The following is a 27,979-nucleotide window of genomic DNA, read 5'->3' as shown; positions in this document are numbered from 1 at the left end:
TTATTAATAGCACTACTCAATAATAATATTGTCTAATTAATTTTATGATTTTTCTTCATATAAAAATTTAAAAAATATAAATATAAATATAAATATATTTAATAAATAATATATCTTTAACCACAACTAAACTTGATACTATGAAAGTATCGTCGCTTTGCCCATTGAATGAAAGCAAAGCAAAAGCAAGCAAACAAGCAATAGATGGAGATGGAGATGGAGGGGGTCAAAAAGCTTAAAAAAAGAGCACTCAAAAACATTGGAAAGGGAAAGGGAATAGGAGAGTGGAGGAGGTGAGGCTACTTTATAATAATTTTATATGATTACCCACCACCCCTACTAGTGGGTTAATGTAGGTGGGTCCAATGGGTTCCACCTTGAATATAATTATGTTCATAGCATATTATTTGATATGATATCTTTCACCTCCACCACCTTTTCAGATAGGAACAAAAAATTTTCTTGGTTCTAAGTCAAAGTCTTAAGGCCATGTCTGGCATGCATGGTCAATTACCCACATTGACATAACCATGCATTTATCCCTATAATTTTGTTATGTTGTCATATAGTGCCTTAATTTCATGTGACTTATGATTGCATTTTAATTTTACTATTAGTTATTGAAAACCCAAAAATATTCACTATTCAACATTGTTCCACTTTTGATTACATTTTATAACATTTCTATGTTTTGCATTTTGGCTTTCTTTACTTTAATTATTTGGTACAAAATGAATAAAAGTAATTATTATTTTTATAATTTTTAATCTCTCATTAATATTATTTAAATAATTAAAGAGAATATATTAAATTTTCACTTCATCAATAATAATTACTCTTTTTAAAGGTTAAATGACTCAATCTCTCTTGAAAGCTAATGTGAGAGAAATCAAGAGATTATCCACCCATATTAAGCTTTTTATATAATTGGACATTAGGATATATTATAATTTAACTTTCAAATCAGCCTATAATTATTAAAAAAGAAAAAAAAAAAGGTCAATTCAAATGGGCCAAATACCTGGGCTAGGCCCAAATATACTAAGGAGAGAAGTCCAAGATAATATTATAGCGCACTACGTACTGGTCTACATGGTTTCAACTTTCCACGCACTGCTAAAAGAACACCAAAAGGTGAAATCAGCAGAAAAGAAAAAAAAATGAAGAAGAAGAAGAGCTGCTTGAAGTCACTCCCCAATTAATCGATCAAGTCCTTCACAGTTGACACCTTCAAGAATTTCCCACTCCAAGGTAACCCTCTTATTCACTGCCTGGAGCCTGCAATTCTTTCTTCTACAGGCATCGAATGCCAATTCTTTCTTCCAAGTCAGTCGTGGGTTTGATTAAATCTTTTTAGCTGAGGAAAAGGGAACTACTGGAGCTACTTTTAGCTTTGAAATTCTTAGTACTGCTTCTGCAGCTATGAGGAGACAGTTTATATGAAATAAAGACTAAGAGCTATATTAATGCAATAATGCGGCAGTTTTGAACTAACAATTTCTATAAGATAATAGTTCTATGTTTATTTACCTGTAACTCTTGGCATGGCAGTTTTTGTACTTCAACTTGCATAAAGATGAAGATTGCTTCTTGAGGTGATTCTGCATTTTAACTTTTTTTTCTTCACCCAGTCCCTTGTTTTCTCTCCAGAAATTTTCACAACTTAGATTTAGGCTTTGCCTCGCCACTTGAAGGAACGAGAATTTTGGAGGATTTATTGTACACATGTCAAGAGCCGCGTGACTGAGTAAGTTTTATAAGTTTTCAGTGGTTTAGTCCTAATATTTTGAAATTTATTGCAACAGAAGCTCTATTTTCACTGTTATCTTATGAGTTGGAAACTATGCTCGAAGACTTGACCTTGTGAGAAGAGGAAGCATTTAATTGCATTTTTCAATTTTTTGTGCTGTTCTTACAAATTGGTTCTCTATTGCTGATGCATGGAAAAAGGTAAATGTTTTAACTTTTTGAATCTTAGATTCCATGCTTATTTAGTGCATAGGTATATTAAATTCTAGACATATTCATTGTTTTAATGCATAACTATTACAGTAAAATTTGAATAGGATTCATACCATGTGATGGGAAGAAGGATATTTGGGCACTTTGTGCATAGGGGAAAAAAAAATTCAGTGGGCTGGGAAATTAAGTGGTCAGTTTCTAGCCATCCAGGGTGATAATCATTCTCTGGCAGAGTTCTGAATCACTTTTGACAAAGGAGAAAACTTTTCCAGTAGTCCAACTCCTTGTTGCAGGACCAGACTGTCTATTCTTCAATCTTGAGTTCATAGCATCTCAAATTTACTGTTGGTATGGGTATCAATATTGTTGCATAACTTGAAAGAGAATGATTCAGTATGAAGTGTGCTGCAGAGTCCACTAGAGTAGACTTAATCCAGTAGAAATTTGTGCTTTGTCTATTCATTCAACTGCTTCTCTCAAGTAGGACTCTTTTAATTGGACCTCATCGTGATGTCTTGCCATGAGGGAACATGTAACACAATAGCCCATAAGTCATAATAACATAGAGGATAGATTCAATTTAAATACTAGGACTACCTATTTTAGGTATTCTATTTATTTAGGCAATTATGCTGGTTTGGAATTCCTAATTAGAATTTGCTTAGTATTTTCTTGTTTAGAATTCCATATCCTAATACTAATAGGATGAGAGAACTTTTTCTATGATTAACAATTTATTTGAGAATTAATAAAATTGTGAGTTTGTTTCTCTTCACTTGATTTTCGTGATTTCACAACCTGTTAAATCTTTTGCCCAACATATTCATGATTTGCATGCTAAGATTAGGCAAAGGATTTAAGTAATGAAAGTTGTAAACTTACTGTTAATGTGCATAAGAATAAAGAATTCAAGGTTGGTGACTATGTCATGATTCGAGTTTGCTCTAAAAGATATCCTAAAAATTCCTTAAAGAAATTGCATGCTCAAGCCACTGGCCCAATCTCCATTTTGCAAAAATTTAGATTTAATGCGTATTTACTTGACTTAATCATACGAAGATTAGTCCTAATTTCAATGTGGCAAATTTGTCACCTTATTGAAACACTTTTGAGCCTTCTACATTGCATTCTAGTGTTTTTGTAGGTACTTTGTCTTCTAGTGTTTCTGCAGGTCAACATGTTCCAAAGTGGTTCTCTTCCTCAAATGAAAGATGTTATTGAAACCGTGCTAGATGATTTGTTACTTACTCTCAAATTGGTTTCTGCAAATTTCTTGTCAAATGCCATGGTCATTCCGACTCTGATGCCACTTGGATTATTGAAGAGAAATTTCAAGCTTTGGATCCTTCTCTCTTTGATTCTTATTTATGGTTCAACTCTCTAAAGTCAAGTTATTTTCAACTAAAGGAGAATAATGCATGATCTTCTAGAGATTTGATGACTAAATATTTTAGGAAAAGATATAACAAGTAATACTTTATTTATTTAGGGAGTTATATTGGTTTAGGATTCCCAACTGACATTTGCTTCATATTTTCTATTTAGGATTTCAAATCCTAATATAGGATTACAAATAATCTATAAATATTGTCTTCTAGGTATTTTGGATAGATCTTTTTGTATGATTGACAATTGATTTGAGAATAAATAAAATTGAGAGTTGGTTTCTCTTTCCCTTTGTTCTTTTGGTTCCACATCAATTAGTTTGCGAAACATGGTTTTAAATAACAGCTGTTACGTAATGCGACTAACATGACGGCCGTTATTTATAGGTAAATAAGAGAATCATTACCCTTTACCTGTTAGTTAAAGGCAGATTTTGAAATGCCTGAGTGTCACCACCATTACTTAATGGTAACAGTTGTTATTTACTGTTGCGTAACGATAACGGCTGTGACTTAATAATTCAGCTTTATACAAATCACATGGCAGCAGTGTTTTCTAAGCTTTCTTTAATTCACTATGTGTTCCAGCCTTCCAAGCTACTATTTCTATACATTTTCTCTCAAAATTTCACCAAACTTCTCCTCCTTTCTATAAATCTTTCCCTTATTCTTTTTTAAGCTAAGATCATCATAAATATTTCTATTCTTCATAAATACTTTTTGCAAAATATGAGTATTATTTGCTGTTTTTAGCGTATTTGATGTATTTATCGTTATTATATAATTGTGTATCTTAGTTTTACTTTTTTTTTATTAGCAAATTTTATTAATAAAATTCCAAGAAAAACTTAACCTATAGCACCATAACTAAACCAAGCCATGAGGATCCCCGATAGACCCAAACTAGATGCCACATGTTATGTGAAGAAACCTAGACTAAAGTACAAAAATATCTCATGAACTTAGCAAAGTTTTCAAAAAAAAAAAATTGCATAACGCTGGGCCGCTGGGCCGTTACTATTACATTATGGCCATTATAGGCCTGTTTCTATTACACGTGACAATGACCACAATTGTGGCCACACCCGCGACTTAAAACCATGTTGCAAACAGTTAATCTTTTGATCTTTGGCCCTAATCAAAATCTTTTGTTTTAGATAAATAATTTAGAAAATCTTATCTGAGATATTATTTGTAAATAAAATAATTCAGAAGACATGTCTGACTGCCTCTTCTCCTAGTATTGTCTACTAATGCAAGCCATAGCCGAAGTGTTGGTCCTAATTTTGTTTTCAGGCTTGGTCAAATATACCAACTCAGGATTCGTTTTGTTGCTTTTGTTCTTTTCAAAATTGTTAGATCTGCATATTTTTTCCTACATACATTTATCAGCTTCAGCTTAATTATAAATATAGTCAAGTGCTTTTTTTAAACCTTTTTCATAGATCCCTTTTACACAAAAAGCAATTGCTTAATCTCAGATATCCTGAGCATGTATCAGGAGACTAATGATTATCTCACAGCTCTATCAATTGCATTAAGTATGATATTTTTCCCTTCCTTCTCTCTCCCACAAACTTGTATCATATGTCCATATAATTTGCACATCCACACACAAAATCTGACGTCTTGGTTCTTGGTTTGTATATTAGATATGAGTTGCAGGCCAAACGGCTATCAAATCTTAAACCAATGGCAATGGAGAAGGTAAAACTTGAGATGCTAGTGCATTTGAAGCTGAAATGGCAGGAAAAAAAAAGGCAGCAAGTTCAGAACCTCCAATTTTGTGAAATTATCCCCTCTTAGCCTTGAGTTGAAAGCATAGGCGTATGTACTAGTCTAATTTTACTTGGAAAGAAATCGCTTCATAACACCTACTGAATTCAGTGATTGCATTTCTTGTGCTATGAAACGCCTACTGAATTTAGTGATTGCAGAGACATGCTTTATTTTAACCTTTCATAAGATCAATTGCTAGAAACCACTAAAGCATGGTTAGGTTTGAATTTTGAAATATGTCTGGAGTCCTGATTCTTGTGGGAATACAAGACTTCTACAATGAGCAGTTGAGATACATCATGATTCAATCCTTCAAACCTTGTGTTTTACCAACATCACTTGTACCGGGTGCTTATCTATTTTTGTTCAAATGATAATTTGGTTTATTTTATGCATATTGGCTTCATATGGAATGTTGAAATCAGAAATGGGTAATAGTTGAAGAGTCGGTCAGCTGCATTTGGGTTCAGAATTGGAATCAATTGATCAACCAAATAAGAAACCAGCTGAAATCCATCCCCGTTCAAGGCGGACTCAGCCTAAATGTTGGTGAGTCCCAAGTGACGTAGGCATAATTTGACACTTGATGTTGACGAAATCCTGTGGCTGAATGCAGCTGTAGTAGCATCACTGCAAGCTCAAGCTGTATTCCAAAGTGTACTTCCTAGTCTTAGATATGACTCAAATGGACTTGGAAATGGAGACTGAGTTTGTTCAAGGTTCCAGCTTCTAAATGAATCACAGCTTTCCTTCAGCTGTCACACTTGAACTCACGTATGTGGACAAAGGAGTTGGTTCTTAGAAGCAATAATGTTGAATATGGTTGCTTTAGACCCATTCTGGTGGTTAGATACTTGTCTTTTCATGTAGAAACTAGACAGAAAAGGAAGAAGGATAAAAAAAAAAAAAATAAAAAAAAAAAAAAAGTAATTTCATTTCATTATTAACAAAATCACAAGAAGAGAGCTGGAGGGCTGTTGTTTCTTGAATTGAAAATTTTAAACTATTCATGTGAAGAAGGTATGTTGAAATTGATCTTGTCTTGGCCACAGTAATTCACAGATTTCACAAGAAGTGATAGACGGGCTATTTTCAGGCTGGTGAAAAGAGCTGCCTAGATTTATCAACGAAGGAGGATGTGAAAAACATTGACTTAAAGTCCAGTTACACCCCTGTATTTATTAGAAAGTTTAACTTAGTATATTTTTAATTTTTTATTTTATTTAGCTTATAAATTTTAATTTAAGTTTAATTTAACTTAAAAATCAAGAAAATTAAGAAGTTGAACTTTTTAATTTTTGGATTTAAATCAAGAAATGAAGAAATTTAATCTTAAAATTAAGAAATTAAACTTCTTGATTTTTTTATTTAAATCAAAATATTAAGAAATTTAGCTCATAAATTTTAATTTTTGAGTTGAATTGAGGTTAAATTGAAATTTTTGGGTTAAATTGAATAAAAAGTTAAAATAGGTTAAATTGAACTTTTTCAATAAATATAGAGACTAAATTAAATAATTTGCTAAAAAAAATTAGACTATTAGATACTGAGGTTTGCTGAGATGTTTATTGAGGTTCATTTAAGGTCAAATTATTTTTTAATCCTTAAATTTTATTACTATTTACATTTTCATCTCTATATTGTATAAGAGATTTAAAGTTTGTTTTCAGAAAAAAAGTTCTCTAGAATTTAATTTTATCAAACACTTTAATCATTCTATTTATTTTTAGTCCATTTAACTGTTAATATTTCAAGAAAAGACCAAAATATCCTTACTAAAACCAACAATCTTGGGGATATTTTAATATTTTTTTTAAATTAAAAGTGTTAATAATAATAATAAATTTTAAAAATAAAATAATTTATTTAAAATTTTCTCCTATTTAATTTATTTAATTGACGAGTGATGAAACAATGTTGAAATATATTTAAAAAATAAAACCTTGAAGGGTTTTTATTTTATTTTAATAATAATAATAATAATAATAATATAAAAACTAAAAAATAATTTACCCTATGTATATGGGTGTGGTTACTCATTGTGCTTTGGACTTGGAATAGGAAGTCCAGGCTTTAAAATAGTAATTCACTAATTCTCATCCACATCTCATGAAGGACAAATAGGTTTGAAGCTTTTTTTTTTTTTTTTAAAAAGTCAAAATTATATTTATGTGAAGTAAAATTCATTTATTTATTATGGCTCTGTTTGCTAAAAAATTATTATTTTAGAAAAATATTTTTTCATAGTTTTTAAAGTTAGAATCACTCAAAAAAAATGAATCAACAAATTTCCCTACTTAAATGAAAACCTAAGTAATTTTTAATGAAAGTGGCTTATTCTTTTCAAATTCTTTTCAAAATTTGAAGACATTTTCTAGATTTTGATAATTTTATTAAAATTAAAATGTAAAAATATTTATACATGTACTAAAATAAATATATACTATTAATTTAACACTGTAACTAAATAATAGAAAATATTTTTTGAAAAAATAATTTTCATAAAAAACAATTTTCACATATAAATTATTTCTTAAGTAGCTTATTTATAAAGTTCATTTATTTACTAAATTTAGAGAATAAAATTGAAAGTATCTACATATCATATTTCTTTTTCTTTTTTTTTTAATAAATTGATGTATAACAGTACATATCATACTGTATGAAAACTTACCTTCAGTAGGCAAGTGATTCAGTCATTCATCATGAGTGTTGATTGAGTATGAAGTTAGAATTTGAATCTGACAACCCATTGCTGTTCTAAAATTTTCAAATTAAGCACACCCATATTGAAATCATTATGATCATGCTCATAGGAAGAATGAATCTTTGTAATTATGCCTTAAACAGGCAAGTCAGTCATGAGCATTTCTTCATTTTCAAAACAAAGAGAGGCAAAAGAATAAAAAATGTAAGAAGCAAAGATGCAAGTTGTCTGAGTGGAAGACAGAAGTTTCAGGCAACTTGGCAGTGATGAACAAATGCCATAGAAAAAATTGAAACAAAACAAAACAAAAAACAAAAGAAAGAAAGAAATCTGTAAAGCTCAAGAATAGAAGGGATAAAAGGACATTATCAAATCTATGTTGAAGATGTCACAACCTGTGATGCAAAACTTTGCAGAAACGTACAATGTCCCATGTGAATAGGCAAACTCACCAATGCAAGGGGACTCTGACCATTAATGCATATTCAATAAATGCCCCCTTGACAAGCTCAACAATTTTACCACAGTTAGTAACAGAGATAAAGAAAGGGGAGAAAAAAGAAAGCCAATAAATTAAAAAAAAAAGACAACAAATTTAAAATAAATAAATAAATGGGAAACTGTGCTGCCAAAAAGAACCTGAACTTCTGAAGTAAGATTCTACAGAACAATCCAAGGCTGCAACCTGCAAGAACCACACCACACCATCTCTACCACCTGTGATTTTGAAACCTGAATGTTCAAAGCATAATGGGGCCAGTTCCTGGTTCAACTAACAGAGGCCATGATGAAAAAAAATAAAATTTTAATTGGAGGGAAAAAAAAGGAAAAATAAAAAAATTAAATAAAAGTTATGAGATGGAAAATATGATTTTTCAAGTCCATAAAAAAATAAATAAAAAGAAGGGAGAGAGTGGAAATAGTACTGTCAAGCCTAAAGATCTTGGGCCAGTAGTTGAATATGGTGGTCCTGTACAGCAGCATTAATTGAAGAACGAGGAAAATTCCAGTATTTAACCACTTAAAACAACACTTAGTCCAATCTAACCGATCAGAGCTACTGTAATTGACAACATAGAGCCATAGACCACCGCCATCAGCACATCTCACATAAGATCAAGACAAGTGGGACAGGAAATAATCTTACTTAGATTTACAGGCGTAGAGACATCACTGTCAAAACTTAAAATTGAATGTAGAAGATGTATCCTTGCATAAGATGTATTATGAGAAATCTAGGGAACAAAACAAAGAAAAAGACAACACATATAATGAGAAATGAGTTACATTTATTTCCAAAAAGAACATTCATGGTTCATCCCTAAATATAGACAAAAGTAAAATTTCATAATAAAAAAAAAAAAAAAAAGAAAGGAAAAGAAAATCTAGCAATTAGATATACCTCCTAAAAATTACAATAGTGAACATCTAATCATAAATTATCTGCTCTTCCCCATTCTCCTTATAAATGATTCCTTTGCCTCTCCATTTAAGCAAATAATCTTCATTTGGTATCTGGCTAACGTATAATTCATCAGCTCTGTTACAATTCAGACCTTTACCTTCCATGTCTCCATTCTCTTTACATAAGCTCAGAAAGATGACAGAACATACCCCACTAACCAATATTAGTACCACCTTCAAAACCCTTAAGCATAAGATCAAAGAAGTCAGGGATGATGGATAGCCTAGTGATAAGATACTTTATTTTGGAATCACTTGGACCCATTCGTAACGTCCAGGGAGTGGCAAATCATTTACAACATCAAAGTTGTACCTGCAAAATCCCAGTAAACAAATGAGAAGACTCACCTCAGCTAGTTGAGAGTGCAATCTAGTTGAAATAAACAATTTCATTTTCCTGTTTCTTGGATCACTAAACCTGTATGCTACCTTTCACAATGACCATGCATGAAATATAGCATAATTTTGTTAAGAAAAAAGTATAGCATCATACTTCTCAATGAATAATCTCTGTTGCTTCTGTTCTGCACAGGCAAAAAATTCCTCCATGTCTTTTGTTGTTGGGTTATTTCTCTGTATGACATTCCTAACTCTACGGTTAGTTGTAGTTGAGCTTCCCTGTCTTGTGGTGGAACCTGGGGTTCCAATGGTATTTGAGTCTCTTATCAAGCTGCACGGTGTGCTTTCTCTAGTGCTTCTGCTTATCAAAATATTAAAACAAATAACGCCAATAAATACAATAAATGCTGATGGGAAATTCATGTCCAGATTATTTCATGGTTCCTAAAATAGCTTCACCAAATTTCTTTCCAATCAATAATTGAAAACTTTCAGATATAAAAATAATATCAAACTAAAGTAAATAGACATCACTATTATTGTGGAAAAGGAACTTATGCAAAGAAAGTAAGTCGCACTATTTACAAGGACAACATCCAATTTGGAAGTCAGGTGCCATACAATGAAAGCAAGAAAACTGAAACTTTTTGTCACCTACTGATAGCCCTAAAACAGAGTATCCCAAATAAATGTATCAGTCAGCAACTAGGCCCCATGAATATGATATATCATTATCCACTAACATGCTAACACAAATGAGGCTGAAGAGATATTGGCACCGTATAGCGGTTGAAAAACTGAGAAAAAACGAAGCCACAACAGCAGTGATTCAAACCTGGAATATCTCACTTGAGCGATAGCACCCCTTTTTTTGGGGTAGTTAAACCATAATTCTATCTATTTCATGGATCTGAATTATGCTTGAGGGCCCAGATAAAGCTATCAAAAAGAAAAGGATTCATGAACTAATATTGCCAACAACAGAAAATTACCAAGATTATTCACAGGATAGTGAAATTTAAGTCAGTCTGAGATTATAAATCAGAAAAAAAAAATGCATATTCTTTATTCAAATCCTGTTGTACCCTTGAAAAAGAAAGGAGATAAATCAGTTTCCACAATAGAAAGAAACGCAACTTGAAACGTTAATAACTCTGCTGGTGGGCACATGTTGCATAATGGAAACCTATGTAAAATATAAATTAAAAGAACCACATCTTACAAGTCACAAACATCACTAACCTTTTGTGAAAGCAATACAATAATATTAATGTACCACATGAAAATGAAAGCTCGGGAAAAAAAAAAAAAAAAAAAAAAAGACAACAACAGACAAACACCCAACCCCCAACCCCCCCCCCCCCCCCCCCCCAACACACCCCAAAAAAAAATTATATTATATTATATTATATATATATATATATATATATATATATATATATATATATATATATATATTTGTACTTTTTCTCATTGCAGAAGAAAAAATGCATATAATTCCCATCATCTTAGTATAAGCTCTTAGCTCGTGTTGTACTAGTAGCCAGTTCCTAAACTAAAGCTATGTAGACAGCACAATTAATCACCAAGAAAAAACACCCCATTGATCACTAAAACAAAAATATTAAGGAAAAACCACTAGAAGGAAGACTTGTAAAGAACAAAGAATCAAATATGAATAGTTTTCTATTTAAAATTTTAAGAAAACAAATATAACCTCTAAAACCCTTCATACAAGCTAGGGAAGTACCAAATCAGCATTCCAGTGCAAGCAAATTTACTTTTCTTCGTTCTCTTTTTAGAGAAAGGGAAGTACTTTGAAAAAAAATTTAGAAAAAAAGGTCAAGAAAGGGGAAAATATATATATATATATATATATATTGAGGTACTCTTTCTGGAGCTGGCAATCACACGAGAACCTTACTAGACGAAAAGGAAGCTGCTTAGCTTATATTACTTAAGAAAAATAAAACAGAGGACACCACCCAAAAAAAATCATAGATCAAACCCAAAGAAACGGCTACAAGTAGCAGTGGAAAAACTTCACAAAATGAACAACAATACAAAAGCCCCAACTAGAAACAAAGAAAAAAATCAACAGAAAACAGAGCTACATTGAAAAGCCCATGCCCAAAAAATTTGGGTTCGAAAAAGGAAAACCACTTTGGGCACAGACAAAGAGCAAAACAAGATTATACCTCTCTCTGGGTTCAAAGTCCAAATAGTTATCTCCAAAAGAACCCTCAAAACCCAAATCCTCTGCTTCACACTTCAAACCCAGCATTTCCCCTTTGTTACTAAAACACCCCTCTCCTTCGCCATCGTCACAATCAGCGGCAACCTTCACCGAACTCTTACTAAACCTGGAAGTCCCCTTGGAGTTCAATTTCTTGGTAGAGGTAGAGTTTGAGTTCTGCTTAGCTTCTTGTAGCAGTTGCAATTTTTTGCTATCATTAAGCAGAGCAGGCTTTTCAAGACGGCGACTCCTGAGCTGGAGGTAAGAGAAGGAAGAGGTATCTAGGTTAGGGGAAGCGGAGGGAGAGGAAGGTTGGAGACGCTGAAGAGCGAGAGTTTTAGCACGAGTACGGACACCCAAGGTGGTGGATTGAGAGAGGTCCATGAGGGCAACGTCTCCAATGATTTTAGACTTGTTCATGTACTTGCCCATGAGTGTGTTTCTATGATTCTGATACTAAAACTACGTAAGAGCGTATGTAGGTATGGTATCTAAGGTTTCAGGGGGAAAAAGGGGCAGTGATGGTGATGAAGCGCAGAAGAAGAGTAGGGAAAAAGAGAGGGACCAGAGCGGACCAATTTTGTATCAGAAAGAGGAGGGGCGAACCGAGTGTTAATAGGCAAAACAAGAAAAAGACACTCTAGGGTTGGGATTAGGGAAACATTTCTCCCCTTTTTTATTTCATTTTCTCATTATTATATTTTTGATTTCCCACCCTCTTCTTTTTTTTTTAATTATTATAAAAATATATATATAGAAAATATTTTTATATATAAATTATTTTTTATAACATAAATAATATTTAAAATAAATTATTTTTTACTATATTATAATTAATATTTGTTTTTTATAATAAAAAAATAAAAACATCCTTAAATTTTGAGTTTCTCTGATTTTTCATTATTAATAATGAAAAAAAAATATATTTTATGATTTTTTTAATAATACAACATTATACTAGTTAAAATTTATTAAATACACTTATTTATTATTAATTTTGCATTGAAGATTATTAAAATTACTTAAAATGTGTAATATTATATGAAAAAGGTATAATGCAATATACAAAATATAATTTTTTATATTACCGATACAATATTAATAATAAATAAATATATTTAATAATAAAATGACACTCAATTTAAAAATCCGAATACCTTAATATCCTTTAAATATAATATATATTTATTTATATGTTATTTATTTTTTAATAGTATTTTACCTCAAAGTTTTATGTTTATGCTTTTTTTATATTTAAAATTTTATTAAAATAAATATAAATTAAACCCTCAAATAATATAACCATACAAAAAACCCAAATTAAAAAAAAATCTACTGCGAATGAGTTTAAATTAATATAAAAATTAATTTAAATTTTAAAGTGTTAAATCAGTATAAAAAATTATTAAAAGTTAAAACACATAGTTTATTTAGTTACTAAATATTTACTTTAATTATTTTATTTAAAATAATTTTAAAATAAAATCAATAAGTAAAAAATTTATTTTGTCTGAGAAAAAAAATACGCATAAATAAATTAATAATAAAATAAATTATATTAAAATTATAATTAATTTAATTTTAAGAATTTATTAAACGAGAAAGCATGAAGGGAAGTTTCATGCAAACAAAAAGATTAGACGGTGTCAGAGTCAGAGTGGGCACTGTCACATCCTTTTACTTTCTGTTATAATTAATTATCACTTTAAGATAATCGATTCCACCTTATCTCCACCATTGCTCATCTAAATGGATTACTGATTTGAAATTTCATTCACTTCCCAACAATCATTGGCTCTTATTTCTTTTTCTTTTTTTTTTTTATCATATAAAATTATTATAAAAAAATTATATGGACAGCATTATAATTATTTTTTTATTTAACTTTGTTTTAATTTAAATTTTTACAACTTTACGATTTCAACATCCAAGGATGGACTAAGTAAATTAGCGGAGCTACACCCGTCTTAGAATTTTAATTTTAATTACGAATATATATCTAATAGAGTTTCACATTTAATTCTAAAAAATTTATAACAAAATTTAAAATGTTTAATTTTTATTGATATAATTAATTAAAAAAATAATAAATTTATATTTTTATAATTTAAAATTTTATTTTTTATTAGTCTAATTAAATTAAAACTAATAGCTCATATTTTTAAATTTTTCTTTAAATAAAAAATAAATAAATTATAAGCAAAATACCCAAGTTTTCTAAATGTGAATATTACATCCGTCAAACATCAAATTTGGAGTTGGAATAGGTTACCATCTCCCCTTAAAATTTTAATTTTTAATTTTAATAAAATTTTTAAAAATTAATTTTTATATTAACCCAATAAAATAAAAAAAATTAATGAGCCTGTGTTTTAATAATTTAAAAAATTATTTTTTTTATTAGTTAGTTTAACTTAATTAAAAAATTAATAACTCATATTTTTTAATTTTTAATTTAAATAATAAAAATAATAATTTAAAAAAAATTAAATTACAAGTAAGATATACAAGACACTTAAGTTTAAATGTTATATCTATCACTGTATATGTAAATGTTGTATCCATCATTAATTGATATTTTTTATTATTATAAATAAATAAAAAATTTAATGAATTAATATTTTAATAATTTAAAATATTATTTTTTTGCTTAGCTAAATTAAAGAGTTATTCATCCATATTTTTTAAAATTTTCTTTTAAAAATAATCGAATTATAAATAAATTACACAATACACCTACTTTAAATATTGTATACGGTCATTGGTTACTCATATATTTAAATATTGTTTTCATTGTTATTAATACAACAAAATTATATTAACAAGTTTTAATTTAATATTATTAGAGTCATTTTTAAAATTAAAATTTTGAGTTTATATCTCAAACCGAGTCGAATATAATAAAAAAAAATAGCATCATAATTATTTTATTGAGATCAATTATTAATTTCTAATAAAAAATAACAACTTTAAATTTTGAAAATATTGATAATACATTCTCATAGCCATGGGCATTAATTAGACAATATAATATAATATAATCTACGTTGGCATGTAGTCCTCTAACCCCTAAACTAAGAATTTAAATTTTCCATGTGATGTTCACTATTTAATTATTTGATTTTATGATTGACATTCAATTTTAACATATATCTATAGGAGTTTTATATTTTTGAAATTTCTCTAAATTTAGAGAATAAAAATGAGAAAATCTACAACCAACAACGTTTTTCATTAGATTTATTCAGATAACTAATAATTTAAATGTTAAATTAAATTTTTTATTTAATTTCTATTAAAATTTAAATTAAAAACATCACAATTCAATGTCGAGCTAAAACTCATTGATTAAATCAATAGTCTTTAATTAAATTAGATTTTACTTCTTATAAACTAAGAATTTGTTTGATAGCTCTTTAAAAATTTAATATATTTTATTAATAACTTCAAAATCTTTAAACAATTCTTTGTAAATTATTTTTTTATCAACAAGTGTTTAGTGCAATGGTAAGCACTACTGCATTTTCAAATTGACGGTCATGAATCCCAAAAAAATTAGTATTACGTATATCGTAAATCAGACATAGATGAATACCTTAGTTGCGTCTAAATTTTTTTTTTTCAAGAATATTTGAAAAGATTATTATTTAAAAAATAATTTGAAAGCAATTATTTATTTTAAAATTTTTATAATTAAAATATATTAAATTTAATTTTAAATTATTTTTTAATACATTCTCACTGACATATATTTAATGAGATTTTTTTTTTTAATAATAGTTCTAAAAATAATTGATAGTTGTGAGATTTTGTGAACCTTTGATGACTGCCGCATGGCTTGGGAGATCACCGAGTGGGCTAAGACAATCTCTAAAGGGACGGTCGCTGTGGCAGGTGAATGCGGTCGATATGGTAAACCGGATGTGACCTGCAAGACGAAGGGCAAAGTGGGTCTTCTCAACTTGGACTTCAATGAGAGGGAGTATTGGTATTTAGAGCATGTAATAAATGAGAGGGAATAAGAAGTTAACGTTTACGAGATTGTATCTCCCCACCTGATGATGCCGTAAGAAGTATATATGGCTTTGACCATCTTGCCTGCTAGTTGGTCAATACAAATAGATAAGTTGAATGTACTGTCGTATTGGCATGGGTAATAAGTAACTAAGGAAAAATTGATCTTACAAATATGAGTCATGAAAAATTAATCGAGTTCAGAGAGGATGGATCGAGTTCGAAAATTTTTATCATTCCTAGCAATTATTTATATTGTTATTGTATGTTAATTTTATAGTAATAAAATAAATGTTATTATATATTTTTTTATTATTAATTCTAACATTTATTGAATTGAAGTAATAATATATTACAATAATCAGTAATTAATTATGTGATAACCCAATTAATAATTTTGTATTATCAGGTGGGGCATGGAATTATAAAAAAGATGGAACATACTATATAACATATATTAAAATAGTTCTATTAAATTTGGTGACACAAATAATAAATCGAGTGAGATTTTTAATTAATTTGAATAATAAATTGATTTGTCAAAAATTAAGCCATCTGATCAGTTTTTCACTTATTCGAATCGTTTTTAAGGAAAAATTATTTTAAATAATAGCAAAGAGATTTAAACTGGCAAAGCAAAATGGTCTTTTTCACATAAGCAGGCTAATGGTCTAAAAGTGGACCGTTGGCAACCATCTTTTGAAATGAGGCCCGATGTAACTGCTGGTTTACAATTCACCAAAATGTGTGCTTGCATTTTATTAGTTGGGGACCCATGAATCCAAAATCATGAATCGCAAAACTCATACTAGAATCACAAAATTGATATGAAATGGTAAGCCGAGGCTGCTTTATCTGAGGAATCGTACAGGAATGGTAGCAGTCAGAGCGAGGGATTTGGACTTCTTGCAGCTGAAATTGTTTTTTTAAATAAAAAAAATCACTTTAGATATTATTGAAAAAAGTAGTTTGAAAAAAATTATTTTAGTATTCGTATAACTAAAATTAATTAAATTTAATTTTTAATTATTTTTTAATACTCTCTGACTAGTATATTTAAAAAAATTATTTTCTCAATAGCTATTTCAACAAGAATGTCAAACGCAAGTTTAAAAAGCAAAGGCTACTGAAGGAGTGAGCATTGAGGTCAGATAAGAGTTGCATTTACGTTAAGCCATGAGTATAAGAGTTGAGAGCATGAAAAGTTACGTTATAATATTTAACACCCCTAATTTTTAAATTATTTATTTTATGGATAAATATTATATTTTATTTTATTAAAATTTTGAAAAATTATTTGAAATTTTTCGAATTTTAGAGATCAGGTTTGATTTTTTAAAATCAATAAACTTTGTTAATTTTTACAAATTAATTTAAAAATTAAGTGGCAAAACAAAAAATATATTTAGACTCTACAAAATTTTTTGAGTTTTTTAAAATTTTTAGCCCACGTTTTTTATCACATGACAAAATAAAAAATCAATTTTCGGGTATTCTGAATCGGACTAGCCGAATTGAACCGGACCGATAGAATCAGACCGGTCTTCTTTTTCTTCTTCCTTTCCCCCGCGCCTGACGCCCTCTCTCTCTCTCTTCTATTTTCTCTCTCCTCCCTCCTCCCCTCGCCGGCCAGCCACCACCCTAGCATTCCCCGGTTGCCGACGCACCTCCAAGACGTCTCATCACTTCCAGCCAACACCCCAGTTGGCCGAAAAATCGTGCTAAAGCTCCCCCTGTGCGTGCACTGTTTCAGCTTCCAAGGCCAATTCGGCCCGATCCGGCTACCAATTGGATCGGGTCTTATCCCAAACATCATCTACACCTCGAGAGCTTTCTATAGACACTAAGAACACCCAAATCTATCGAGCAGTTTTGTACAATTTTTGCACGGGAAATTATAGCCCATTTTAATTTTTTTGGCTAAATTTTTCGCAAACCGTAAACTCCACAAAAAATCTGAAAGTACTAGAGTGCTCCCCTCGACAAGAGCTTCAGGGCAATATCTATTTCAAAATTTTTCGACATCGTTTTCCTGTGGGTCCCACGAAACTTCGCAATATTTTTTCGAGTATTAAATAAGCTTAATAAATTCAGTAAAAATTATATATTAATCCCGTGTTATAGGTTTCACGTAGGTGCATTTGATTTACGGAAATTCGACTGTCGATTGGCTCTATATTTTCAGGCTGGACAAACAAGTGGCCGAAGCTACTTCAAAACCTGGTTAATATTATATGCTACCTCACCATATCCAGACGTCTTGGATACGTTTCCAGTATTAGAATTGGCGTAGGTAAGCCCGAACCCTAAGTTTCCTTAATTATTTAGTTTCAGGTTTAGATTAAAAATTCATAAAATATTCGTAAGTAGTTAGAAAATTATAATTTCTTTTGTATTAGCTTAGTAATATTGCTAAGAATCACGGGGCAAAATTTTAGAATTTTTAGAGCTCATTTGGGTAATTTTTGCAAAAAGAATTAATTATAGGAACTAAATTATAAATTTTTAAAATTATAGTAGTTGACTGTTTGGATGGACCTAGGAGGGGCCATGTGATGTGATTGAGATATGATTGTGTGACTCGTGGATATAGAAGTGTATTTTTTAGCCATTTTGCAAGTTGGGTAGGTCATAGATAGAGGAGGAACTCTGCCTGATTTTTGTCATAGCATAGGGTGTCTTTAATTTTTTTTAAGCTTGTATTGAGTTAATTATATTAAATAATTGTAATATAATTGTCAGGTGAGTCAGAACAGCCTTCCTCCTTTGCCCAGCCATCACAGTGACCTCAGTTTACGTCTGTGAGTAAAATATTGATTTTAATTATAATTATAATTTTAATATTATATATATTTAAGGCATGCTTATGCATCACTTATAAATATATATTTACTATCACGACCCAACCTATGGGCTGGAACGACACTAGGACCTGGTCCAGCTTAAAGCTCCCGAGGCCCGTAGTAAGCCTAATTATTCATCAACCCAATTCTAAGGCCCATTTGGGCCGAATTTCAATAATTCAACCGGACAGAGTCCGGCCATAAAATGGACCATTTAACGGGGAGTTTTTGACTCGCCAGACCTCTAAACACAATATAGAATAAATTGGGGAGCTCAGCTCACCCTCCACATAATCAAAATGTCATAACTCAATTAGAGCTCAGCTACCTTATCCAATCTCATCATGTGTACAGTTAATAATTTTACAGATCTAACATAAATTTTATAATACAGGCCTAAAATAAAAATAAATACTTCTAACATATGCGAGTCTAAAATTTAACTCAATTGTACAAAATACATTAAATACTATTAATGAACCTGTGAAGATGAAGAGCAGGTTAATCACAACAAATAATCTTCTTGTAGCCTGGAAAAATAGATGAATAGGAGTGAGCGTTCGACTCAGAGAGTAAAATATCAATTTTAACCATAATCTCTATAGCTATCTAAAGCTAATGCACCTTATGGAGTGAAATGAAACATCGTCATAATTTTCATATCATAATAGCAAAAAGGCAATTTGGAGCACTCACACACCTAACACTGTCAAACAATACATATATGGGAGCTGATCCCCTATACAACCCTCTTAATCCAACCTCTGCTAGCGAGTGTCTCTCAAGCCGGACTTTCGCTTAATAAATCATACGGGGTCCCAGTGAGTGTCTCTCAAGCCGTGTCTACCCTGAAGGACAGGGTCCCAGTGAGTGTCTCTCAAGCCGTGTCTACCCGTCCTATCCATATCCAATACCATACCACATGTACGCCACGCACACACACTACTCTAAATTACCACAAACAACATCCATGGCACTTCAACAATTATAAATGCAATATAAAATGTGCCTAGTGTTTAACTACATAGATACATATTTATAAGTGATGCATGGGTATACTTGAATATATAATAATATCGAAATTACAATTAAAATTAATATTTTACTCACAAACTTGAACCGAGGTCACTGCGGCGGCTGAGCGGAGGAGGAAGACTATCCCGGCTCACCTGACAATTTCATTGTAATTATTTAATATATTTAACTCAATACAAGTTTAGAAAAGACCAAAGACACCCTAAGTTATGCTGAAAATATGACAGAGTCTCCCCTATACCTATGACCTATCTAACCTGTAAAATGGTTCAAATAACACTGATAAACTCAACCCATATCTCATCATCATTATATGGCCCCTCCTGGGCCCTCCAAACTAAGCAATAATCACAACATCAGACAACTCAATTATAAGACTTCAAAACTATTATTTTTCAAAAACTATCCAAACTAACTTTAAAAATTATATAAATATACCCCGCGGTCCTTAACAATATTATAAGGCTATTGCAATAGGAATCGTAATTTCTTTATCATCCACGAATATTTTATAAATTTTATTCTAACCCAGTACAAGGTAAAAATTGAGTAATATAGAGTTCGAGTTTACCTATGCCAAATCTGACAACTGGAACGTGTTCAGAACGTCTGAAAACGGTGGGATAGCCTATAATCTTGACCCGATTCTGAAATGGTTCCAGCAGCTTATCTGCTTGGCCCGAAATTGCAAATCCGAGCGACGATGAAATTTTCACGAAATAAAAGTACATATGCAAAGTTCACAATACTAGCGTTAGAATAATATATATATATATATTACATTTACATAGTTAAATATTAGGCATGCTTTGTATTGCATTTTTAATTGATAAAATTAATATGGATATTGTTTTATGGTACTTTGGAGCTGTGTGCGTGTGGTGATATTAGATATGGACAGGACGGATAGACGCGGCTGGACCTTGACTCTCTAGGACTATATCCTATTATGGTTAAGACGGGGTAGGCACGGCTCGAGTTGATCTCGCTAGCCTCCGCATTTAGATTATTAAGAGAAAGTCCGGCTTGAGATGTATTCACTGGCAGAGGTTGGATTTAAGAAAGCTATTTAGGGGATCAATATATATATATATATATATTGTTTGAGCATTATATGGGTGTGTGAGTACTCTAAATTACCTTATTGTTGTCTGTAATGTGACTTGTATGAAATATTTGAAGGTGTTGTATTTCATCCCTTATGATGCACTAGTCTTAGATAGGTGTAGAAATTGTATTTAAAATCAGTATTTTACTCTTTGAGTCGAATGCTCACTCCTGTTTACCTTATTTTTTCAGGATACAGGAGATTTCTAGTTGAGTTTTAACCTATCTCTCTCATTCGCAAGTCATTTAGTAATATCTGTTATGTTTTGTATAACTTTACTAAATTATATAACTCCGCATGTGTTAGAAGTATTTTATTTGATTTGAGTCTATAATATAATGCCATGTCGGATCTGTAAATCTATTAAATATATGTAAGATTGATTGGATGAGGAAGCTGAGCTCCCATTTGATTTTATGACATGATGAGTATGTGGAGGGTGTGTTGAGCTTCCCAAATTAATATATATTGTGTTTACAGGTTGGAGAATCAAAACTTCCCGTTGGGTAGCCTATGTTATGGCCGGATTGTCTGGTTAATTTCTTGAAATTAGGCTCAACATGGGCCTTATGATTGGGTTAAGAAATATTTATGTTTACTAAGAACCTCAGAGAATTTAGACTGGCCCAGATCCTAATGTTGGTCCGACCTATAAGTTGGGTCATGACATCATAGATCCAGCGCCTATTTCATTTTTCATTTAGTAATTTTTAATATTTAATAATTATAATATTATCATTTAATAACTATAATATTTAACTAATTTTTTACTATTCACTTATTGAAACAATAATCAATTTACTGAATCTCTCAATCAGATTAAGATTCAAATTGGGTGTGATAGCTATGTATTAAATAGAACAAATTAAATTATTATGTACTAAATGATATCAATCAAAATATAATTAATAATTTTGAACAAAATTATTCGTTGGATTAATTCTTATTTTGAAAAACAAAAGCAAATAATGATAATAATGTTGTTGAATAATTAATTCAGACTTTTTCCTAAAATTAGGGTTTTTGGTACAAACAAGAAATTTTTAATGACAACTGTCAGTGTCATTCACCAAATTTCCCGCCAAAACGTTGTGACCTTCTTCTGGCTTTTCAGACGCACGGGGGGTACTCAGCCGGGCAATGAGGATTAATATATAAAACAGTAAGCCAATAATTGAGTGACAAGTATGTAAAAAAATAGTATTTAAAAATTAGAAAATTTTTTTTAATGTGCCTAAAATTGAAATTTCATGAAATTCACCCACATTTATTTTTCATTTTATAATTGGTTTAATTCCCAATTAAAATTAAATGTTAAAGTTGTTTTTAAAATTATAAAATATTCAATTTAAGTCATAATTAAAATTAAATGACACTTAATATCAATTGTGGTACGGTTGATTGATATATAAATTAAGTAATCGCTAATTTAATTCTCAAATTAAAGTACAATGAAAGAAAATTTTTTTATAAAGAAATCAATTATAGTCTCAAATATTGAATTCAATTGAATGTATATACCGATTTTATATAGAGCTCAACTCAAACATGGAGTTTGATTAGATATGTTATTAATTTTTTTTTATAAAAAATATAAGAAATTTTTAAAGACAGATTGACATATGTATAATAATATATATGAATAAATCTCAATAAGTAAATATGTAAATATTTTTTTTTTCTTTTTAATATATTTAATCAAACTATTAATTTAAGTTATTTCCCTTTCTTTATTATTTTTTATGCCTCATTTTAAATAGGAGAAAAATATTTTCCCTCGTTATTCTCTTTTATTTGTTTGCCATCCTATTTTCCGGGTGTCCAAACAGAGTGTAATTGCAAATGATATTGTGCTTGCATCGCTTGCGTGGGGCTTACCTAATCACAACTTGCGGCAGTGGCAGAGTGCATGGCCTTTGCATATTTTCACATAAATATTTTTAATTAGATTTTAAATTTAAATTTTTAAAATTTAATAAATTAAAATAATAATTACAATGAAATATATATATATATATATATATATATATATATATATATATATATATATATATTATATAAAAGCAATAAATCTTGAAATAAATTGCGGAGAGATTTTAAGTTGATACCTCTTTTATTTCTTATACTTTAAGAGAAAATTCAATCAAATTATTTTGATTTATAATTTAAATTTATATAAAGATATTAAAATTCAAGTTCTTAATTTTTTTTATTGATATAAACAAATTTCACCCAAAAAGAAAATATTTATGTTAGAAGTAGGGATGACAACGGATTAAATTTTTATAAATATTGCATATGATCAAATCCTAATAGTATAAGTTTGAATAATGTATAACCGAGTTCGAATTTAAAGAATAAAACTTATGACAGAACTAAATTTTCATGTTAATTATCTGTTATTCAAACTCATTTATATAAATATTTAATTATAATAATATTTATAAATTTTATATTTTTATTTTAACAAAAATAAAATTTAAATAGTTTATGAAATTATTAAATTTTTAAAATATAAATTATTAATAAAAAATAATTTTTTATATAGATTATTAATTAAAATACATAAAATTAATTTAATTTAATTTAAATATTTTTAAATAATAATTACTAAATATAAAATAAATTTAAATAATTAATAATAAAATTTAATAAAATTTAAAATAAATTTAAATTTTAAAAATATTAATCAAATCTTACCGTTGTCATCTTAGTTGAAATGTATAAATATTGAAATAAAATATATATATATATATATATTTAACAGGATTGGATAGTAAATTATTGTGGTGGGTCCACTCATTACACGAGCACACATTACAAAGGGTGGGAGCATCCACATTGGATTTTTGTCCTTTACAAAATACCCACAGCTTTTTCAAAAGGGAATCTCCTGAAACCCTAATGCAATAGGGACCCTACCCTACACTCACCTCCAAATTACCACAATTAATTATTAATTACTAAACAATTAGTATTTCACTGTCCTTTTTAACCCACAGGTTTTTTTTAATTTCCCTATTTCCTAGGGCTATAACCAGCCGTACAAATGGCCAACGTGTGAATACGAACTCAGCCAATCATGACTCGCTTTTTTATTATTATTTAACTTAATACAATCTTTTTTTCACGTCCTCCCGCTTTCTTTTTCAGGTGGGCATGCTTAACTCGCGCGCCAAAATCATCCAGTTCGATGGAACATTACGGGGGTGTTTAGTTTGCCTGTTGAATGCAGTTGATAGTTGATAGACATCCAAATAGGTAAATTATAGTATTTGATAAGTTTAAAAAAATAAAGCTATTAGCTGATGGGCAACTGATATTATACCCATTAGCTGCAGTTTATATCAGCTCTATTTTTAGAGCCGTTTCTCATCAGCTCATAGCTGATTTGGTTTTATTTTTTATTTTCATCATATTATCCTTTTTTATTTAATTAGAAAATTAATATTATTAATATTTTTATTTTTCATTTTAAATTTTAACATTTTAATTAACACATTTTAATTTTGATAAAATATTTTTTATTAATAACATAAAATATAAAATATTTATTTATATCTAAAGACTTAAAATTAATTATAAATTTTTCTATTAATAATAATAATTATTTTATTATTTTATTTATATTTTTAAAATTATTTAATTATCTTAAAAAATAATTATTTTCTTATTTCAATAATAAAATAAATGATATAATATAAAAGATTAATAATTATATATTTATTTAAATAATATAATATATTAATTTAATAATTATATATTAAATATAATGTAATAAATTTATAATTTTATATTTATTTAAATAATAAAATAAATTATATGATATATACCCTTATTAGTCATTTCACATATCAACAGCAACAGCTAAATATAATTTTACCAAACACTTAACATAAAAACGCTTATCATCAATCGCTATCGGTTATCGCCTAACAAGAATGTACTTATCACCTAACAAATATCGATTGTATTCAACAGTTAAACCAAACAGGCCCTATATAAATAATATAAAAAAACAATTATTTATTTAAATTTAAATTTTTATTCTTTTTATTTATAAGAGAGTATAATTGAAGTAAGAATGATAAAGCGTAGAGTATTAATAAAAATTATCATATTTAAATTTAAATTTAATTAATATTATTAAAATTTAAATTATTTTTAAATTTAATTAAAATTTATTTTTAACTATTTAAATTCATCCCAAATTTAATTATTATTACTAAAAAAAAAATTAAAATCCCTTTAATTTTATACATTTTAATTAATATTTTACATAAAAATTTATTTTGATTAATAATTTATATTTTAAAATTTTAATAATTTAATAAAATATTTAAATTTCATTTTATATAAAATAAAACATATAAATATTATTATAAAAATATATATATTTTATATTTAATTAAGTATTTATACAAATAAATTTAAATAACGGATACTCAATATGTAAAATTCAAACTCGACCTAAACCCATCTCAGGTATTATTTTTAAAATCCTAATTTAATCCAAATCCAATTATATAATACTTAAATCAGTCCTATTAGAGTTCGGTCGGATCGAATACCTGTAAAACTCTGACTCATTATCGTCCCTTAATTAAAGTTGACAATTTTGATCCAACATTTATACTTAATTCAAATGGATTTAAATTTAACTTAAATACATTCAAATTATAAAATAGTCAATTAAAATTAAGATTTAATCAGATTAATCCGTTTAACTTCATAAAACATGAAATGACTTGTTTATTTAATCAACTTAAAAAGTTAATAAATTTATTTTGACCAATTTAAAACCCGTTATGACTCATATTATTTACATATTAAAACTAAATAGTTTCATTTATATAGCCCAAATATAAAGAAATTTGAATCTAAATCTAAACTAACTTATATTTAATACTCTAACTTTATCAACAATTTTATGGAACACAATGATCTTGTGAAGTTCATATTTACAATTTGAACATTTATTGTATTTGTGTAATTTTAATTAATTTTGTTATTTGGATAATATTTATATATTTGGTTGCACTTTTGATAATTGAATATTTAGATAATTTTTAAATATTTAAGTGATATTTTATATATTTTAATGATGTTTAACATGTATTCCGCATCACACACATTACAATACCTTGCTTTCTTTTTTAAATTAAAAAAAATAAACACTAAAATTTAAGGGTGACTAATATCTAATTCATTTCGAATAAATCAAACTAAACCGCTTTAAATTAAATTCGAAACAATAAAATTATAAATGAGTTCAAAAGAAATGAAATGATATTATTTTAGTTATTGATAAAAAATTTATAAAGTAATTTAATTAATATAAAATTATTATAATAATTAAAATATATTAAGTTTAAATTAATTTTTAATATTTTTATTTAATTTATTTAAAATAACAACCCTTAATCCCCAAGTGACAATAAAAAAAAGTTTCCGCTAAGCCTCGTGACTTTTACTCGCTCATATGGTCATACCCTGAAGCTTCAAACAATATCTTGTCCAATAAAAGGGCTGCATGTATTTTAAAAACTTTATTTTATAAAATTAAAAATTATATTTCAATTAAAATTTTATAAGTATAATTTACTATTTTATAAAATGGGGGTAATTGACTTTGCTTTAAGTTACTCTTATAATTCATCCCTCGTAAATTTAAGTATTGACTTTTTTTTTTCAAGAGAGAATGTATTTTTACTCATAGAAAATTAATGAACTTCTATATATTGAGTAAATATTGTATGCTTATAGTGTATATACACCTTCAATTATAAAAATATGAATCATATTCTCCTAAATTTAAGACTTAATTGTTTTGATATGAATATTCAATATATTATTTTTTAATTGCACCTAATATATTGTATAATTTGTTTTTATATTAATCCCAAAAAAATATTTTTTCTAGATTCGCTATTATTAACGAACTGAACTAAGCTAAACTTTTATCGAATTAAGTTTTACGCAGCTCACGAATAACTTGACTAAATTATAGAGTAGCTTTAAGTAATTTATAGAGTAAATTCTAACTTTAGAATTATATGAATTTCAAACTACATATTTTTATTAATTTAGTTATATAAAAAGTAACTTAATTTTCATAAAAAAATTAAATTTAAATGATAATTAATTATATTTAATAAAATATAATTTACCTATTAATTAAGTTAAAGTTTTAAATAATACATTATTTTTAAAATATTCATAAATAAAATAATAAATATTTATAATATAATAATTAATATAAATATTTTTACAAATAGGCTTACAAGCTTATCTGACGAGCTTGCTCACGAGTCTGTAAATGAGTTGGCTCACTAGCCTTAACTACCAGAATACTATAAAGTTTAAGCTAGGTAATTTTTTAAATAAATTTAAAAATCAAGTTCAAGCTTGGCTCATTTTCTAAATAAATCAAACGGAGCTAAAATTTTTATCGAACTGAATTTCAAGTAGCTTGATTTATTTACAAACCTTACAAAAAAAAAATAATTCACTTAAAAACTTAATAAGTTATGCTTTTTTAATTAAGTGGAATATAATTTCACTGATTTATCTTTTAATTTATTATGCGTTAAATTATATTACGAGTTATGCTTTTTTAATTAAGTGGAATATAATTTCACTGATTTATCTTTTAATTTATTATGCGTTAAATTATATTACGAGTATGTCTTTCATAACTTAAAAATAAATATATTTTCTAGAAAGTTAATTTTGGTATACCAAAACATATTTAATATAATTCTTTAAAATTGCACTTTGTGAAAAATGAACTTAGCCATTGCCTAAATATCTTTCACTATCTGATACTGATTCTATTTCGTTATTTTAAGAAAAAAAAAAAAATTATAATACTTTTATTTGAAGGCCATGTAAATGAATATTTGCCTGGAAAATGTCCTTGGATAACGGTACAGTTTTTACAAGCCAAATTTTAATTCAAATTGCCACACAAGTGAAGCTCCAGTGCCATAATTCTTGGAAGATAATACTAAAAAAGGGGGGAAAAAAATGCAACATACCCTGCCACCCTACTTGACTTGCCTCATGTCTAGCTTATAACTGTAGAGGATAAAAGGGCTAGCAACC

General features: G+C 28.4%; 1 protein-coding gene and 1 long non-coding RNA gene across 3 annotated transcripts; one reads left to right on the top strand and one right to left on the bottom strand.

The window, feature by feature from the left end:
- The first annotated feature begins 1,114 nt into the window (after positions 1-1,114).
- Positions 1,115-5,521, top strand: LOC110643038 (uncharacterized). Of its 2 annotated transcripts, none has more exons than XR_002492559.2 (3): positions 1,115-1,251; positions 1,651-1,747; positions 5,000-5,521. It is a non-coding gene; the product is annotated as an uncharacterized LOC110643038 (long non-coding RNA). The 2 variants fall into 2 exon arrangements; XR_009150011.1 differs by having other exon boundaries at positions 4,793-5,521.
- A 3,679-nt stretch (positions 5,522-9,200) lies between these two features.
- On the bottom strand, positions 9,201-12,493 carry LOC131181494 (cyclin-dependent kinase inhibitor 3-like). The gene is made up of 3 exons (XM_058149870.1): positions 11,835-12,493; positions 9,791-9,994; positions 9,201-9,610 (listed from the first exon to the last, which is right to left on the bottom strand). Exons 1-3 carry the CDS (start codon positions 12,302-12,304, stop codon positions 9,538-9,540), a joined length of 747 nt encoding a protein of 248 aa, XP_058005853.1. The 5' UTR covers positions 12,305-12,493; the 3' UTR covers positions 9,201-9,537.
- Between the last annotated feature and the right edge of the window lie 15,486 nt (positions 12,494-27,979).

Source organism: Hevea brasiliensis, chromosome 7 (genome assembly GCF_030052815.1).
Source record: "Hevea brasiliensis isolate MT/VB/25A 57/8 chromosome 7, ASM3005281v1, whole genome shotgun sequence".
Taxonomy (NCBI): domain Eukaryota; kingdom Viridiplantae; phylum Streptophyta; class Magnoliopsida; order Malpighiales; family Euphorbiaceae; genus Hevea; species Hevea brasiliensis.
Note: the sequence above shows the minus strand (reverse complement) of the source record. Positions and strands in the feature narration are given on the sequence as shown.

Coding starts and splice junctions, on each gene's coding strand:
- LOC131181494 (XM_058149870.1), bottom strand. CDS start 12,304: ATGGGCAAGTACATGAACAAGTCTAAAATCATTGGAGACGTTGCCCTC. Junction 9,995..11,834: donor GACTTTGAACCCAGAGAGAG/GTATAATCTTGT, acceptor TTTGATAAGCAG/AAGCACTAGAGAAAGCACAC. Junction 9,611..9,790: donor CAGAGATTATTCATTGAGAA/GTATGATGCTAT, acceptor GGGATTTTGCAG/GTACAACTTTGATGTTGTAA.